Source organism: Chinchilla lanigera, unplaced genomic scaffold (genome assembly GCF_000276665.1).
Source record: "Chinchilla lanigera isolate Chin_1 unplaced genomic scaffold, ChiLan1.0 scaffold00054, whole genome shotgun sequence".
Classification (NCBI taxonomy): Eukaryota; Metazoa; Chordata; class Mammalia; order Rodentia; family Chinchillidae; genus Chinchilla; species Chinchilla lanigera.
Genome location: NW_004955455.1, coordinates 7,411,815 through 7,431,186, shown reverse-complemented (window position 1 = coordinate 7,431,186; position 19,372 = coordinate 7,411,815). Strand labels below are relative to the sequence as shown.

The window sequence follows — 19,372 nt, the reverse complement described above, 5'->3', positions numbered from 1 at the left end:
AAAAAAGATGAAAAAGTGGATAGGAATACTTTGTAACATGATGGTCACTGCAGACTGCCCTGAGAAAAGAGCTGAAGAATACCAGAAGGGTTGTGTTCGCAATGTGTGGGGATATCAGCAGTAGATGTGTGGGGAAACAGGAGCAGATGCAAAGGCCCTGGGGCAGGAGTATGAAGGGAGCATTCAAGGACATTGTCTGAGCTAGATACAGTGTCCTAAGAGGCAAGGCCCAAGAGGGGAGTAGGGTAAAATCATCTGTTGGCTCTTGTAGGACTTTTTAACTGCCGAGCCTTGATTCTGGGTAAGATAGGAACCTTGGAGGTACTAAGTAGAGAACTGTCCTCATCTGATTGGAGTGTTAATAGACTCCCTTTAGCTGCTTTGTTGAGATTGAATATAGAGGAGCAACTGTGAAAGGCGGGAGTTCAGAGCAGAGGCCAGTATAATTAATCTAGTCTAGAGATGATGACAGCAAAGAGCTGGGGATAGAATGGATAAGAAGTTGTCAGACACCAGATATACTTTTAAGATCAAATCTCAGGATTTCCTGATGGGTTGTATATTACATTTGAAAAAAAAGAAAGGTTTAAGGTGACATCAAGTTTGCCAACCCCAGCAACTGGAATATTTGAGGTGCTACTAATGAGATAAGGAAGGAAGAAGATTGGAGAAGAAAATCCAGGTTTCCCTTTGGGACAGGTTCAGTGTGAAGTCCCTGATAGGTCTTTTAAGTGAAGGTATTACAGACAGCTAAATCAGGTAGCCTTGTAGCCTGCTTTCTGGGATTAGATCACCTCCTGAGTTAAACATTAGCCCCGGACCAGTATGCCCAGATCTAAATACAAACGAAAAAGGTAGCCTGGTAATTCAGCTTACACACAGTAAGTCCCCTGAGGCCCAGTGGTCTTCTCAACCTTTGGGCAACTCAGCCCTAATTACCATGTCACTGAGTGCAGATTTAATCTTCTTGTAGGCTTTGTGTGTCATTCCTCGAAAGGGCTGAGTCAAACCAGTCACTGGCTGGAGTCATGCTGTAATTGTTACCTGTGGTGTCAACTTGAATAAGGAATGCATAGCTGATCGGTTTAGCACAGTTCTGTGGGGGTCTGAAATGTGGACTTACTGAAGAGGTGAGACCCACCCTGGCTGTGGGTGGCACCAACCAATAGGCTTGCATCCTGGATGGAATAAAAAGGGAAAGAAGCAATGCTTGCTACTTCTTTGGAGGAGGAGCTCCAGTCTTCATCATCACCTTTGGATGTCTGTCTCTAGGTTTCCAGTGCAGTTTTCAGCCTTCTAGCACAGGCTCTTCAGCCTTCCAACAGCAGACCCTTTGGCTTTTTGACACAGACTCTATGTGACTCTGAAGTGAGCTCCAGGCCTTTGATTTTTTTTTTTTTTTTTTTTTTGGTTTTTCTCCGGTACCGGGAACCGAACTCACGACCTTGCGCTTGCCAGGCAGGTGCTTTTTGCCGCTGAGCTAAATCCCCAGCCCCAAGGCCTTTGATTTTTGACTGGATCCCCTGGCTTTCCAGTGCACAGGTGCCCTGTATGCATTCTTTCACACCTGACTCTGCAGGTGGCCACTGTAAGCCTACCCCGTAAATTCTTTATATCATATATAAATATGTTTATATATGTTATCTATCTATCTATCTATCTATCTATCTATCTATCACATTTTTCCTCGAGCAAACTAACTGATACACACACTTCAGACCAAACCTGCAATCCTACTCCAACCAATAAGGCTTAAAACCTTCAGTACTAAGTCCTCTCAGTGCTGTGAGCTCTTCTCACTGGTCTGCTCCCACCCTGCAAAACATATTTTGTCTTTTTTCTTTCAAATAACTATTGATCCTGCTGCTACTTTTGGGCGTCCTGCTTTGTTTAGGACATCCAAGACCCCCTCAATCCAGTAACAAAACCAAATTCTTTCCATAAGCCTGGGTAGTATTTGAGCACAGAGAATAAATGATTAAATAAGAGCCTAGTTGTTGCTCAATTCCTAAATGAACCTTAGATTCCTATGTGGGAAATGTATGTGTAGTTTTTACAAAGTAAGTTATAAAGCGGCCCTGGTTCAAGCTTGGCATGAGTTCCCAACCTCTCCTGCTCCCTGCCACATCTGCCCCACGATACAGGGCTGTGGATGGCCCAGCTGTCTCCACTGCTTGGGTTTTATGTCACTCTTCTTGTACAGAATCACTTTGTATAATCAATACATTATTTAAAACAAAACAAAATGACCCTCCCCTCCCCTCTTCCTCTTCCCACGGAGCATCACGCTGCCCGGCACCTCCGTGCTTTGGCACATGTTGCTCCTGCCTTCCTAGTCTAGCTGGTAAACATGCCACCTGCCAGTCCTGCTCACACAATCCCACCTCTGGAAGACCTTTCCTGTGGTGTTCTACCCAGTACACCCAAGTTTACCTTTCCTCCATACGGGTCCTGCACTCTTCCTCATAGACTCCTTACCCTGCGCTTTAATTCTATACTCTGCGCTTCCACATAGTGGGGCTATTTTCTACATCCTGGGGCCTGGAACAATGCCTTGTTAAACAAAACTGCCTAATAAATAGTCAACTAAATGGAATCGAATGGAAACATTTAGGTTAAAAAAGAAATACTCAAGAGTCAAGGGAACTACTAATTAAATGGCACATCTAATTTAGCAACTTCAAATTATTTGGGAATCTGACATCTAAACTAACAAGTAACACAAGCCTCCTTCAACCAGGTGGATTGCCATATGCAAGGCTTACTCACCAGTCCCCATACTAGATTTTGATCAGCTAGGAAGAAGCCTTTTATCGTTGAACGATCTCTGGATAAAGCCTAAAACAAAATAAAAAACACTCGAAATGGAACATAGGAAACCAAACTGCTCCACAGACACGTCTCTTAAACAGATGACTTTCATTTATCATTTATCAAATCCATTCTCCCCTCCCCTCCCCTTCCCTCCCCTCCCTTCTCCCCCTCCTTGCTCTGTGCTACTGAGGACTGGACACTCGGTTGCATCAGAATCACACTGACGTTCCGGGTCGGCTGGACCGAGGGGACCCCTGTCTCCTCCGCCGCCTCGGTGTCAGTAATCGCGATGGCAGCGGCGGCCAAGACCGCCAGACCTCAGCCTCTGCGCGACACTTTGCCTGGCACTGCGGCGGCCTTAGCTCTTCATGCAAAGGTGATGACTGCCCCTTCCCGTCCAATCTCCGCGCCGCCGCCGCCACCCCGCGTCAAGGAGGCAGAGGCAGCGCGAGGGAGAGGGTCCGCCCTGCTGCTGCCGGGTTGCCTCCACCGCGCGCACGTGCGGTCTCGTCGCCTAGCGACGAGCTGGGCTCAGAGCCGCTCCAGTGGCTCGGGAACTGAGGACGGTTAAAGCCGGGCGCATCGAGTACCGCCAAGGCCGTAGTGTGGACAGCCCACCAGACCGAATTTATTCCAAACATTTTCCATATTATTGGTTGAATCTGCAGATCAGGAACTCCCAGAGAGGAGGGGCAGACTGTTACTAACGGCATAGTTGGAAGGATTCCCATTATCATCCTGGTTATCACAAGAGACTCCTTAGGTTCCAGGCAGTGGGATAGGAGCGTTTGATCCGTTTGATTATTTGGGCGTTAGTAGGCATGTGTATAGGTGTGCGGGTGAAGGACCAGCATCACTGATTCTTGGCTGGAAGGGTAGGGGATAGCTAAGCAGACGGTGGAGTGGTCTCCTTTCAGGGCTGTGCGAAACAGGATGCCAGGATGCAAGGTGGGGACCCCGTACTGGTGGAGAGGGGTCAGAGCCACCCCAGGTCCCAGCGCCATGCATACCCTGGGCCAGCCATACCCGTAGGCCAATGTACAAGACCAGGAAGAGGTACACAGTCACAATTAATGTATCTTTCCAGTTGTAGGTACCGAGGCCCATAGTGCTCCAGTTGTAGAAGTTATCATGAGTCTCAGCAAGGCCCATGGTGATGCTTCTGGATCAGTTTGGCAACAATGGCTCCAGCTCTAGTTTGCAGGGCATTCTGGGAAGGGATTCGGGGCATTCTGGGAAGGGCTGCGGGGCATTCTGGGGAGGATCGTGGGCCAGCCTGTAGGGGGCAGTGGCTCCAGTTTTAGTTCCAGCTTTGATTTGCAGGGCATCCTGGGAAGAGCCAGAAGGCAGCTACGTGAATCTTCCCAGCAGCCCCTGTGACCCAGGGCTAACCAGGCTGCAAAGAACTTACCCAGAGCTCCTTACTCAGGATTTTTTATCAAGAATTGATCTGATATGCTAGAAAACGTTAAGCAGCTCTTGGTGGCTAGGCCTGGCCCAATACTGGCCCTTTGTCAGCCACAATCCTGTCATGCTCAGCTGAAGGTCAGCGGTGGGAGAGAGGAGCAGGAGACTGTCGCAGGATCAGTAACGGTGTCTTTCAGACTCATACTGGGTGCTGGGGTGGAAGAAACCGTTAACACAGCTCCTGTCTTTATTTGCAAATTTGGAATTTTGTTTGTAGTGGATTTTTGTACCGATTTTGATTGATTAAAATACTGCACTAGAATATTATCTATCTTAAATACCGATTTTTTTTTTCTTACCCCCTCAAATTTTACATCAAGGCAACAGCCTCAACTCACCTTTACCCAAAGAACAGCTCTGGTTTAAAGAACTGATGGCAGACTGTCCTCAGGCCTTTGAAGCTTCCTCTTTTATTGGTGATATGTGCATATTTAATCTGAGCCAAGCATTATTTTTGGGAGGCATTTGTTAACCCGTCTTTTAATTAATTTTAGTAATATTAATGAGCAATCATGATGAGATAGAAAGGAAAGGAGGGCTGGCCTTCCCGTTTCTCTCTGACAGAATGGGGCATGCTCCTCCCCCTTGCACCCTTTCCTGCTCAGAGATTACCCGGGTACTCACCCCAGATCTGCCCAGGACCCTTGGGGTCCTTCAAAGGTCACACTTAAGCTGAAATGACCAGAGTTGAAACTTTGCTAACAGCGGGGAAGCCCCTCCCTGGCTCCTGCCACCCCCGGCACTGCTGCTGCCTCTTTCAAGGAGCAGCAGAAGACTGATAGGGCAAAGACTGAGGAGGGATTGGGGCCCATGTTAATATCCCTGAAATCCCAAACTCCAACACTTTGTGATTAATGCAGCCAGCCTTCCTAAAGATTTCTTTCTTTCTTTCTTTTTTTTTTTTTTTTTGTCTTTTTGAGACAGGGTCTCGCTATACAGTTCAGGCTGAACTTGAGCTCACTTTGTAGCCCAGGCTGGTCTCGAACTCACAATGATCCTCCTGCCTCAGCCTCCCAAGTGCTGGAATTACAGGCATGCGCCACCACGCCCAGCCTAAAGATTTCTTAAAAGCATTGGGGACTTATTTTCACAAGAAACCCCCAGCCACTACAAGAGATTCCTGTCTTGTCCTTAGGAGGCTTTTGAAATTCATACAAATCCAGATGACTCTGTCTTGTAACCTCCAGATGACTCTGCCCCCTTCTGTCATTACTTGGAAAGTTCTCAAGCAGGTCCAGGAAATGTATAAAACTGGAGATGCAGGCTGTTATTGCTCTATATAAGCAGCACTTCCTAAGCCACACTCCTTCTGAAGTCCTGACCCTCCGGTGTTGCAATATAAGTCCAAATACAGCCCTGCTTGCTCAGGTGATGCTGTGGCTTGGTTTGACTCATATTGTGAACAAATATGTCCTTCTTTTATCCAGAGGGGACCTAAAATCTGTCACAATTGGTGCCAAGTGATTAGCCCCTTCTGTGAATCAGGGGTATGCATTCTGGGAGGAGGCTTCGGAATTCTGAAACTTCCGTCTCTGCCTCCTTTTTCTTCAAAGGCATCTTCAGGTTCTCCCCTCCTGTGCCTATTTGCTAACTGGAATATGAGCAGTCTCAGCTGTGCCTCCTGGGGAACTGACCTTCTGGGGGAAATTGAAAGAAATTACTGAAAGAAGAAATTTCCATAGGACTTGAAACTAATCAGGAATTGAATCTTGGGCCTTGTCGGCTTGTTGGCTGGAAAGGCGTTTTTCTTTGCCTATTGGAAATTTTCTGTTGGACGTGGGTCTGAATTCATCAAATTTCCTTGTGTTTAACTCTTGCTGCTCTCTGCTCTGTGTCACTATAACTGCTGTGTCTTTGCTGATGACTTGTAACTGTAGCTTTTTGGGTCATTTCTTATCTGGGAGAATACTGATCCCAAGGTTTACTGGGGGTGCTATTCTTCTGAGTCAGTCTGTTGTTGACTGTCTTTCCTAAAAGTATTGATGGGAAAAAACTTTTCCTTTTGGTATTTGATTGCTATGGCTCTCTTATCATGGACAGTGGTGAAATAGAGGTAGCAAGTTTAGCAAGTCTAAGGTCTTGTTAATGCTTGACTTTGAAATCCCTCTTTTAGGGGCTGGGGATTTAGCTCAGCGGCAAAAGCGCCTGCCTGGCAAGTGCAAGGTCCTGAGTTCGATTCCTGGTACCGGAAGAAAAGACAAAAAAAAAAAAAAAAAGAAATCCCTCTTTCTGATAAAAGTCCTGCCATAATTTGGTCATTCTAATGGGTTCACTGTTAGGATACTTTTTAGTTAGATGGGGCAAGTTTAAGGAAAAATGTTTTAAAAAAGCAAGGTAATTTGCTTTTGTAATAGCCTGGCTTTAGCATAAACGGTGGGATCAAGAACATTAGTTATATCTGGTAATCTGAACAGCTACCTTGAAGACAACAATATGCCATATAACAGCCATTGTCGAATTCATATCATCTTGTTTTTTGGAATTCTACATCATTTCTAATGTTTTTAAATTATTTTTATTCTCTCTAAAATAAAAAAAAGAACCTTACTTAGAAAGGGGTCTCTGAATTATAACACCATTCTCCAGCTAGACTTATTCCATGAAAGGGAGGAAAAGTGGTGAGGAATCCTCTACATAGCTTTCGCGAAGCAACCTGCACCCCACTGGTGGGTATGCACACTTTCCCTGTACCCAGCACCTGATGCAGGGCCACTCTCTCTGCTCCTCTGTGATCTGACAGCTGCACCTCCATGACCTCTTCCTCACCCAAGGCAGAGGCCTCTTGGCCTCTACCCCACCCTCAGTCCCCTGTCCCACCAATCTCATCTCCAATTGGATTATGATCAGGAAACTAACACCCCACCTTACTCGGGAGATTCTGTTCCGATTACAGGAGGTGTCAAGCAGGGATGATGAAATTATCAAAGTACATGTTCCTTTTCCAGTGACAGACATAGCTCAGTGTGAAGAAATATTTGATGGTATTTCAGAGAATCCTGACAGATTTAAGGATGAGTTCATTACTCTGAGCCTGTTATCAGGTAGAGTAGGGACCAACAGTGTCATCCGGATTCTTACCGTCCATTCAATGAATTGGTCAGGACAACTGGTGAATGTGAAAGATCACTGTTTATTTTAAGGCAGAAATAAAAAAAAAAAGGAAAAGAATTACAAAAGAAATGCTCAAGGAGAAAAGGGCACTTTGAAGGAAAGAGGCGATATATCCTGCAAGCAGATTGAGCCACTGCAAGAACAAGCAGGCCTTGGCGCAAAGTCAATTCCCACCGTTCTCTTTTCATATGCTGTTTGATAGTGGATCGAGGTGGCCCCGCTTGATCTCGTGTTAGAAGATTGGCATCAGGTGCCAAGCTTGGCTTGTTCTCATGTCAGAAGATTGGTACCAGTGCAGGGCTTGGCTTGATCTCCTGTCAGTCTCAGGAGCTGCTGCTCTGCATCTGGGTTTCACAAGTCCTTTTCATTGGCTGCTTCTGCCCAATTGCTCCATCCATGTTGCCATGCCCTGAACTACTTCAAGCCTATCTTTTGTCCTTAAATGGAGGGCTGTGATTGCTGTATTAATTCATTGCTGCATTGCTGACGAGAAGGAGCTTATTCTGAAGTAACGGCTGGGCTGTCAGCTAACACCCGGGTCACAGTATCCAGAAGCCCCGGGGGGACACAGTGCACTCTACACAACCCCTGAAGCCCTGAAAACTGTTCATAGGGCAGGAGTGGAGCAATTCATAACTTGTATCTCAGAAAGGATCAAGAGACAGATGTCCAGGTAAGCCTGTCAATCATGACTGGGTCAAAGAAGTAACATGGGAAGGGAGAATTCTGTGGTGTTTTTAAACCACTTGTCAGAAGCCTTTCAAAAGTATACTAATGCCAATCCCCAGTCGGTAGACAGAAGTGCCCTAAATGCCATACATTTCATGATGCAGGTTGCCCCAGATATGAGGAGAAAGTTGCGAAAGCTTGAGGTAAGACCTCAGAGGAAGCTTTTGAGGTCCATAGTAATATGGATCAAGCAGAAGAGGCTCGCAGGATAAGACACTGGAGAAAAGATGGAGTTCTTGAGTGCCTTAATTCAATTGCTACCTCAGGTTAACTCACAAATTTGCTCATTTGACAATTCTTGGGTGGAAATCAGTGTATGCATTGTTGGAAGGAAGGTTCATTAGAAAGAAGCATGTTCCATTTAATCCAGGGAGGACCGGCTGAGAAATGGCTCATTTGGGGCTGAGATTGGACAGACATTCCTGGGAAGGAGAGGCAACATTAGACTGAGGAGGGAGAAAGATCCTCCAGGCTTCACTACAACAGAAGATGCCATCATACCAGTGGAGCCTTGGGTAACCATTGATGTGGCAGGCAAGAATGTCAATTTGCTTTTGGAGACTGTTACAAAAACTTTGCCTGTGACTGTCGTGTTCTTTTATCTTGTGTAGTATGTGGGTCACCAGGTTCCGTGCTCCTTACTTTGGGCTCCATTGCTTGAGTTCTGGCAGGCGTATTAGTTGAAATGGTACATGCACATGGAGGATCTCACTGCAAGCAGCAAAGAGAATATCCCAGGCTTCTATCAGTAGTGCCAAATTGCACCTGGGTATGGCTGTGCACACCTATAGTCCCAGCACTCTGGAAGGCTAAGGCAGAAGGATCTCAAGTTTGAGCCCAGCCTGAGAAATTCAGTAATCTATTGAGACCCCGTTAAAAAAAATAAAGGCTGGGAATATAGTTCATTGCAATGCCCAGTTCAACATCCAGTACCAAAACAAACAGCTGTTTAGTTGAAACACCCCTGACTCCAGTTAAAGCAACCATAGGCTAAAAGGAAAAACTATAAACGAAGCAGAAACAGGGAAATGACCAATGGCTGACCATTTTGTACAACAGTGAGACTGGCTACCAGAGCACAGGTTGTCAGTACAGTTGTCCTCATCATCATTAGAACAATGGTAGAAATGACCTTTCGATAGTGAATACCACTAGAAAAACAGTAATACACATTCTAGATTTCCTGGCCCAGCAAGGATATCAAGTGTCCAAGAAGGCCCAAATTTCCTTCCAAGAGATAAAGTACCTGCATATGAGAACACTGGACCCCGAAGTGAAGAGGGTAACTGTCAAGCCACCTCAAGGCTTCTCTGGGAATAGCTGGCTTCTATCACATCAAAATACCTGGGTTTTGCCTGGTAGATAGGCTTTGAAGTGGGGGGATCATTAGAATGGGACAACAAATACCTGGAGGCTTTCAAGACTTTAACAACCAACCTTGCCTAGACTTGTGTCCTGGGATTGCCTGATATGGAGAAACTTTTCACGCTATATGTCACAGTGTCTAGGAGATGTCCTCCGGCCAGTAGCCTATTTCTCCAACTGTTTAGACATTGTGGCATTGGCATGTCCTGGCTGTCTCAGAACAGTGGCTGCAGCAAGTCACTTGCTCAGAGAAGCTACTAAGTTATCCCTGAGCCAGGTTTTGGAATACAGACCCCTCACCAGGTTCAAGCTATCTTTGGGAGAAAAGGCATCAGTGGATGACAGAGGCTGGCTGTTGCAATAGCAGGCTGTCCTGCTACTATAGGCAGATAAGTTAGACAAAAATTAATATACAGTTAGAGAGGGACTGGGCTCTCAAGGAAGTCAGCCAAAAATAAAATAAAATAAATTAAAATAAAATAAAATAAAATAAAAGCATCAGAATTGTGGTTGGAGGTGTAGCTGAAGAAGACCAGACCTTAAGGTAAAGATGCAATGGCCAGACCTATATGCTTCCATGAAGGATAAGCAGTAACTTGGAATTACACTATAATTGGTGTCATCTGACCTAGTAAAGTCCAGACAGGCATCAGTCACCCAGGTGGATGATCAGAGCATCCAGACCCACCCCTTCCCAAAAATGTCTTTGTTCTTTTCATGTATCCTTGCTACATGACCCACTTCTCTACTGGATCAATATTAGCTAAGCAGATGTGCTTGTAATCCAATAGGTTGATTATAGTTTGATCCATGTTGTACCCACGTTGTGACTTTGCTGTGTACATTATCCCTGACAAAGGGCCTTGGTGGCAGCCCACTTTCAGGGCTCATCCTGTCTCTCAGGAGCTATCTCTCAATAAATCTTTGCTACTCTTAACCTCTGTTGTTCCTTAGAATTCATTCTTAGACTTCAGGACACACGAACTCAGTGTTATCTGACATCTAGCAGGTTGGGAGTGATATTCCCTCCTACATCATTGTGACATCACCTTGAGGGTGATGTAAACCCAGTCTCCCTGCATCTAGCAGAGGATACTCAAGCAGAGATTGTCCTTTTGTATGATTGTATGAGAATTATTGAACAGGCCCATTCAAGTTATATGTTGTTGGTATGTATAGAAATCCTGAAATCCTAAAGTTCATAATCAACAGAGCCAGCCCTCTTAAAGACACCTCAAAAATAACAGCAGTCATGGTTTTAGTCCCACCATTTTCATGGAGACACAGGAGCTGTCAGTCAAGCATCTGCTTCTGCTGAAGTTCCGTTGAACTATTGCCCTGACAGCCGAGGCTGTCATAGATGTCCCCACTCACTGCAAGGCAGGAGGTACCTGCCTTGGCTGTAGCAGGCTTGAAACACCAATCCCAGGTGACTTGGCCCTGTGACCACTTCCGATGATTCTGCCCTGTAACCTCCAGATGGCTCTTCCTATATCATTACTACCATTACTACTAGCTCTGAAGTGTTCAGAGACCAGTGGCAGAGACCAGGAACTGACAAAAATCGTGGAGATTGGTGGCCAAGGTCAGTAGCGACATGTGACAGAGACCACAGAGACAGGCAGCATTGACTAATGGTGAACGTTGACTGGCATAGAATCCTAGAGGGGCAGCAGAAGCTGCTGGAATAGCTCCAGAAAGCTGCCAAAAGGACCATGAAACTTGGCTGATGAGGAAGCGAGGAGCTGGCGAGATCCGAAACACCAAGGGCTGAGTGTTACTGGCACACTCAAAGCTGAAAGCTGCTAATGGAGCTGCTCTTCTTCGAATTTCCACCTGAGCTGAGCAAAAGAACAATTAGCTGAGTGCCAGACCTCCTACTATGCACTTCCTATGCATTAACCCATTTAATTTTCACAGTAGCCAAATAGCCTGAGTCTATGACGAGGGTGGTGAGGCTTATTCTATGGTCTCAGTCTCCCGAGCAGAACTCTATGGTCCTAGTTTAGTTCAGTGTTGTCCAACAGAAACAAAGTGTGACTCACAGATGTAATTTTAAGAAAACAGACAGCCCATTTTTTAATGGACAAAGGCTTAATATAAATTTTACCCAAAAAGATATGTAGTCAGGGATTACAAATGGGCACAAGAAATCATTCTGGGTACTGTGTTAGATATGTTTTTTTGTCTTGATGGTAATGATAGTTTCATACTCATGATAAAACTCCTGAAGTTAGATACTTTAGATGTGTACTTAATTATTTGTCCATTATTCTGTGATAAAACTGTTACAAAAAAGTAAACAGGTGAAATTAATTTAAATAATATATTTTTTAACGCAATATATCCAAGAAATGAAATGAAAAAAAAATTGTTGAGAAATATTATATACTGATTTTCCACATAGCCTTTGAAATCTGGTGACTATTTTATACTCACAACACATATCAATTCTCATAGCAACTTCTCATCAGAAATTCTTGATCTGTATTTTTTAAAAATTTACACTTTAAAAGTTAGAGTACATATTAATTTTTTTTTTTTTTTTTCGTTTTTCTCCGGTACCGGGAACCGAACTCACAACCTTGCGCTTGCCAGGCAGGCGCTTTTGCCGCTGAGCTAAATCCCCAGCCCCTAGAGTACATATTAAGTTGTTTTAAACATATTTAAAAGTTTTTAAGTAGCTGAGTTATTTTTTTTCTTTTCTTTCTTTCTTTCTTTTTTTTTTTTTTTGGAGAGAGGGTCTAACTTTGTAGTGCAGGCTAGCCTTGAACTCACTATGTAGCTCAGGCTGGCCTCAAACTCATGGCAATCCTCCTGCCTCAGCCTCCTGAGTGCTGGGATCACAGGTATACACCATCACACCCAGCTTCCGGTAGCTGAATTAAGTAGTTAAATTCCATTCCATTTGCCTTTAAGTCAGTGATAAAACCAATGAGTAATAAAGCAGCAGTATTGGCATAGTGCCAGAGGTTCCTTTGGACTGGATCTAGTGCCATGGAGGCCTAAGTCATTGCACCCACTGCGCTCACTGCTCCTGACCTCTCCATAAAAGTAAGGCAGCAGGGATTGCACAGAAACAAGGGATTTAGCCTATGTAACTGCTAGGACTTCCTCACAAGATACAGCCTGTAAAAACCAAAGCGAGCCAAACCAAACCAAAGCAAGCCAAGCCAACGAAAAGACCAAGCTGTGGTGACTGGGTTTCCCTTGGGTGACCAGGGCCTTATAATGGCTGGAAAGACCTCTCTTTGTCACTAGTTAGGGTGGATCCTTGCCTCATTGATTACGAAAGTTAAAACTTAATTGGAAAATAAGAGAAAATGAAGGTAAAGGGCAAGCTCTGATGAAAGATCAATCCCCTAACAAAGTAAGGGAAAACTAGGGAAGGGGCTGCAGTTTGAGGAACTGAGGAGGATCATACTGACGCATTAACAAAGGGATGGGTCTAACTTTTATGGCTTTGCTGGGGGTGGGCTAGGTGCTGGTAATTTCCCATGGGATCATGAGTATAGCATTTTTTTAAGACTTCTTTCTTACGTTTTAGGAGATTTCTTCCTTTTATAAGATATGGATTAGCTATTCTTATCCTAAACTGTCTCTTCACTAAAAGTGGAGCTATAACCGCACCCTGCCCCCCGCTATTAGAGCATACTTAGTCTTTGCAATTAAGAGTAGGGAACAAGGGGAGGGTGCATTTCATATACTGTCAGCAAGGGAGGAGAGGGAAAAAAGGTATCTCCACCTTTAGTATATAACAGGGCATGGATTGAGGCCTGAGAATCTGCCCTCACCCCCCCACTGTTTCTTATCCCCATTAGGTTTTCTGTCCTATCACATGTTTGACATTTCCCACAACCTCCTCCACTGTCTTGCCCTGTGGATGAGCACCTAAGTCCTCCACCCTCCTTTCGGAGTTGCTGGGCCTTCTCCCAGAATGGCAAGAAGCAGCAGATCCAAGGTCATTCACTGTTGGAGAGAAGTATCAACTGGTATGGAAGATAAGGTCTGGCTCCTTTGGGGACATTTAGCCAGTGAAACATCACCAACAGCAATGAGTTAGGTGGCACTGAAGCTAGAATCTCAGAAGACCCTTGCACCAACAGTTGCAGTTTGAGAGCAAACTGTAAAATTCTTCAAGGTGTGGGTGGCAGCCCTACATATGGGTCTATTGTTGGGAAAAAGTCTATAATGTGCTAGTCATGGATCTTCTGGGACTCAGCCTTGAAGACCTCTTTAATTTCTGTTCCAGATGGTTCACAGTGAAGCTGGGTGTGGTGGTGCACACCTGTAATCCCAGCACTTGAGAGGCTGAGGCAGGAGGATCTTTACGAGTTTGAGACCAGCCTGGGCTACAAAGTGAGCTCAAGGCCAGCCTGAACTGCACAGTGAGACCCTGTCTCAAAAATCCCCCCCCCTCAAAAAGCTTCACAATGAAAACTGTGCTTATATTAGCTGATGACATGATCAGTAGAATTGAATACAAGGAATTTTATACAGAGACACTAAGCCTGGTAGCTTGCTAGTGGGCCGCGGGATCAAGGAGGTGCCTCTTTCAGTCATCTCAGCAGCAGTGCCAGTAGAGGTTGCAGTGGCAAAGACTCCCCCCACGCCCAGCTTTGATGTGCAACACGCAGACTGGTGGCAGTAGAGGTAGTGGTCACATGTGTCCATGTGTCACCTTGCTGCTTCGGCAGCCCCCATTGCTCCCACTTCCCCCACTAAGCTTTGACATCACCTAGTGCTGAGTCCAGTTACCCTACTGCTCCTTCCACACTGAGGACCTTTACAGTCTGGAGATGGGACCCCAGCCACCGCCGCTGCATGCAGCCTGCCAGACACAATTTATTGAGAATATATTTGATACTATTGGCTGAATCTGCAAATGCAGAGCTGCAGAATCGGTGGGTAGAGTATGTTATTAACGGCATTGGTTGGGAGGATTACCATCATCATCATGGTTATCATAAATGCTTAGGTTTGAGGTTCCGGGTAGAGACTATAGGAGCATTTAATTTATTTGATTATTTGGGAGTTAGCAGAGCATGTGAGGGGGTTGAGCATGCTGTCACTGATGAGGCACTGTGCTTACTTAGCTGGAAGAGTGGGGAGTAGCTAGGCAAAGAGTAGAGTGGTCTCCTTTGAGGCCTGTACATAGGAAGGGGTTGGATGCCATTATGGTTTGTGTCTGGATGTCTTCCCAGAGCCTCATGCAGTCATGGGGGCAGGTTATAGAGTTTGTGATTGATTCATAGCTCAGTTCTGGGATTATGGGTATGAGTGCTACACCTGCCCTGGGCCAGGTACCCTGCATACAACATAAGGTAGGGACAGAGGCTTGCTCTTTCTGTGCTCCTCCCTTTCTGCTCTTGTTGCTTTTGCTGTCTTCCACTGCCATGAACTGTTGCCCTCTGCAATGTGCCACTCTGCCTTGGAGCCAGCCAAGTATGGACTGAAACCTCCACAAACTGTGATGCTAAATAAATCTTTATTTCCTTAATTCTTGGTGTGGGGTATTATGTCCCAGCAACAAGAGAAAAGTAACTAATGCAGATGCAAAGTAGGGAGCAGGCTCTGGTAGGGAGGGGTCAAATCGAGTCCAGGTACCACATTCTGCCCACAACCTGAGCCACACCCAAAGGATCAACAGGAGGTACAGAGTCATCACCAGTGTATCTACTGGGCTGTGGGTCCCAGTGCTTATAGTGCTCCAAGTCCCCGAAGTGATCATGGTTCTTAAGGAGGTCCATGGTGACAGTTCTAGGGAGCAAGCAGCTCTAGCAACTAGCTGGCAATGGCTCCAGCTCTAGTTCCAGCTCTGGGTTGCAGGGCATTCTGGAAAGGGCCAGAAGGCAGCTACGTGAGTATTGCCAGCAGCTCCTGTGGCCAGGCTGCAAAGAACTCCTTACTCAGCCAAGGTTTGGTCTGATATGCTAGAAAATATTAGCACCTCTTGGTGCTGCACCAGGCCTAATGCCGGCCCTCGTCAGCCACTATCCTGTCATGCTCAGCTAAAGGTTGGTGCTTGCAGTGTGTGTGTGTGGGGGGGAGCATGAGACTGTAGCAGGATGAGTAAGGGTGTCTTTCAGATTTATACTGGGTGCTGGGGTGGAGGAAACTGCTAACACTGCTCCTGTCTTTAATTACACATTTGATATTTTGTTTATAGTGCATTTTTGCCTTGATTTTTTTTGAGACAGGGTCTTGCTATGCAGTTCAGGCTGGCCTTAAGCTCACTTTGTAGCCCAGGCTGGTCTCGAACTTGCAACGATCTGCCTGCCTCAGCCTCCTGAGTGCTGGGATTACAGGTGTGCACCACCATGTCCGGATTGGCATTGATTTTGACTGATTAAAATATTGCACTAAATGTTATCTATCTTGATTACTGAGGGTTTTATTTCCTTGTCTCCTTGAATTTTTGCATAAAGGCAACAGTTGCACTTTCCTATATCATAGTCACAGTTCTTTTTTGGGAAGAACTGATCAAAGAAGGTCCTCAGCTTTTTGAAGTTTGTTTTAACTGGGGCTATGTGCATTTGCAATCTGAGCCAGGCACCATTTTTTCTTTGTGGATGATTTTGTTGTTGCTAAACTGTATTTTAATTAATCTTAGTCAGCAATACTGATGAACAATAAAAATAGCTATCATATAGCTCTTGGTAGGTGCTGATCTCCCTTCTATGCACTGTACATATAATAACCCATGCAATTACAGCAATAACCAAATAATCTAAGACCATGACAGGGCTTATTCTTGTAACTCAGTCAAAAATCTATGGTCTAAATCTTCCCAGCAGAATTCTAGAAGCATGCTCAAGAGCTTCAGTGAGGTTCATAGTTATTTTAATGCCTTGCCACCCCTGAGCCTTGATCCAAAAAGCAGCAGCCTCTGCCAAAACTGAGAAGTTTTGTTCGGTGACCTGAGACTCTTCCAAGACACCCACTCATTAAGGCTGAATGTGGATTTCTCTCAGATCACCAAGGCTAGCAATGCCCAGGGCCTCAGGCACTGCAGACCTCTCACCAGTGGGCTTGAACGTTCTGCTTGCCTGGGCTCTGTCCTGCTGGGGTCAGCAATCGCATACACAGGCCTTCGCTGCTGCGGAACTCAGGACGGAGGAAGGAACAAGCATCCTCAAGACAGAAGCAACAAGTTAGGCAAAAGGGAGTCAAGGAGCAGGCACATTCCCTGGGCCCACTCACATTAACAGCTCTCCTAACTCCTTTAGTGAAATGTTCCAGAATGCTTCATTCAACTCCCCAAATACGTCAGCTTTCCCAGCCAGAGAAGCCTTGTAAAACTGAATCTAGGCTCTGTTTTCGTCCTCGTGGATCTGCCCACCAGGCTTCTGTTCACGGCCAGGAACCGGCACTCAATCCAGAGGTGGACACAGGGCTCTAAAGACACGGCGATGGAGCCAGTGCAGGCCTGGGTGACCTTTGAGGGACCCATGATTACTCACTCAAACTGGCTGCCCATCCAGTCCACTCTACTCCAGAGGAAAACAAAGCCGTGATCATTCTGGCACCAACGTATCTCTGGAATCCAAAGGGCAAAGGAAGCTGCTTAATAAAAACGGGGTGGGTGCGGAGGGGGCGGGCACTAGAGGGGGGGTACCGGGCTGTGTTGCTGGACTCCTCCACTTGGGGTGTCAGGGAGTGTGGCTCCAGTGCCAATAGACCTGGATGCCAACAAGGGTCCCATAGAGGACTCCCATAGAGAACTGTCACGGAGACACCGTCCTCTGGATGATAAGTTGGAGTTTCTTCCCCAGGTTACTCAGCAGCATATCTCCCATACTGTGCGTTGGGTGTCCTGGGCCCTGTTGTTTGTCCCCTGGCTTTTTCTGAGCTCCTGAGGCTTGGGTAGTTCCCCTGGGTTTACCTGATGCAAAACTTACAGGATTTGTCTTTGTTTAAAGGAGTCACCAGTCTGCACATTGGCCAGCATGGCTGAGCGGAAGATGGGACAGCACAGAGCAGGTAGTGCCAGGAAACCTTCGATGGTTCCCCAGCGAAGCCCAGAGAGCTGCGACACACAGCAGAGCTGCTCTCTGTAGGGAGCCTGAGGAGTGCAAAATGAAAACCCAATGCTACTGGAGAACCCTTACAAACCAGGTTGGGGGATTTTGTGGCCTTTGCACAGCTCTCTGCCGCCCTCTGCAGGACTCTTAATCTTCTTCACACTTGTTCCCACCTTCCCAGCAGACCTTGTCTCTACCAGGCCAGGGGTAAACAGCCTGATTTGCAGAGGAGGAAACTTGACTTAGGGGCTGGTGGGACACAGAAGGGCAGGGGTAGCAGCAGCGCAATAGTAGATAGTATTCTCACTCTCAGTTGCTTCTCCTTTAAGATGGGTGTAATAAAGCCTGACCTGGGCTGGGGATGTAACTTAGGGGTAGAGCCCTTGCTGAGCATGGGTAAGGCATTTGGTATGCCAAGAGCACTGAGCCTACGAACCCAGACTTCAGAGTTCCTGAAGTGGCCCTTGCTGATTGGGCGTTATAATTTCCAAAGGAATTATGGTCTCATCAGTCCTTATATATAAGTCCTTGAATGCCTAAGACAGAAAAGGGATACTTGAGGGGAGAGGGCTCAATTTATTAGAAGGCTGTCTTTTTCTCTGGCTCACAGTCCCAACTCAGCTCTATCTTAAATAATTTATTATTCATGTATTTACTTTGAGATAGGATCTCCTTATATTGCCCAGGCTGGCTTCAAACTCTGGGGTTGGCCTGGTATGGTGGTGCACGCCTATAATGCCAGCACTCGGGGGGCTGAGGTTGAGGCTCTGATCACTGTGAGTTTGAGGCCAGCATGGGCTACATAGTGAGTTCAAGGCCAGGCTGCACTACATAGTGAGATCCTGTCTCCAAAAGAAAAAATAAATCCCCAAAGCAAAACAAAACAAAAAACAACTCCTGGAGTTAAGGGATCCTCCCAAGTAGCTGGGACTTGAGGCACACAGTGCCTGGCTTTAATATTTTATACATAAGCAAACTCACCTCAGAAACTCTGAAGGTGTTTGGTTCGGGGTTGCAGGCTCCTCTCTGTTGGCATAGCAAATGGCTTATTGGGGACAAGGACACTTCCGGAGAATGGCTTTCTCCGTGGACAGATAGCTCTTTGGTCCCAAGAACACTCTGTCCTTGGGACTTTCCTGAAGGTGCTCCCACCGTAGGCCTTTGGTCTTTTTCTGCAGTTTTCTTTTTTCCTTCTTGCATTCCTTCCCTTATTTCCTGCAGAGTTTTCCTATCATCTTCCCCTTGCTAGGGGGAAGGACGTATGTAGCACTCTGTAATTCCCCATTCAGTGTCCGTTCCAGCTAGATCTAAATACTGGCAGGACACAGGCCAGCTGTTTTATTCCTCCATGTCCCCAAGTGCTCAGGATATAGCAGGTGCTCACAGTACTGCTCAAGTGTGGACATGTGTGTGTCCAGTGGAGGCCCACCCCAGGGAGGGACGCACACATGTGTGTAAGTGACAAGCTGCCAGTGCTGGGCCGGAGCAGAGATGCGTGTGCCATTGAGGAACCCAGGAGGAGCAGAGGTCTGGGGAAGGCTTCCCTGAGCAGGTGACTTGTGGGCTGGTGCTATGGGCAAGGAACAGCTAGGCAAAGACAAGGAGACTTCAGTTGTTGGTGTGTTTGAGGAACAGCCAGGTTAGAAGATGAGGCTGGTGTGGGCAGTAGGAGGTGAGATCGGAGGTGAGGCAGGGCCTTCCAGGCCTGTAAGGAGTTTAGGTTTCACTCTAAATGCAAGTAGAAGCCATTAAGAGATTATAAGCCGCACTGTCCGATAGAACTGTTCCCCACAAGGGGCATGTTCTATAATCTGCATGAACAGTACAGCAGTCATTAGCTTCCCTGTGTGGTCACTAGGAAC

At 46.2% G+C, this 19,372-nt stretch overlaps 1 protein-coding gene across 2 annotated transcripts in view; it reads right to left on the bottom strand.

Annotated features, from left to right (window-relative positions):
• Positions 1–4,023, bottom strand: part of LOC102025978 (sodium/glucose cotransporter 1-like) — a 62,491-nt gene extending 58,468 nt beyond the window's left edge. The window contains exons 1-2 of one of the 2 annotated variants that reach the window (XM_005396369.1): positions 3,841–4,023; positions 2,770–2,838 (exon numbers count right to left, since the gene is read on the bottom strand). In XM_005396369.1, coding sequence (XP_005396426.1) covers positions 2,770–2,838; positions 3,841–3,966 — 195 coding nt within the window. In that variant the 5' untranslated portion in view covers positions 3,967–4,023. The remainder of the gene's footprint in view (positions 1–2,769; positions 2,839–3,840) is intronic. The other variant, XM_005396370.1, reaches the window with a different exon arrangement.
• Positions 4,024–19,372: the final 15,349 nt, after the last annotated feature.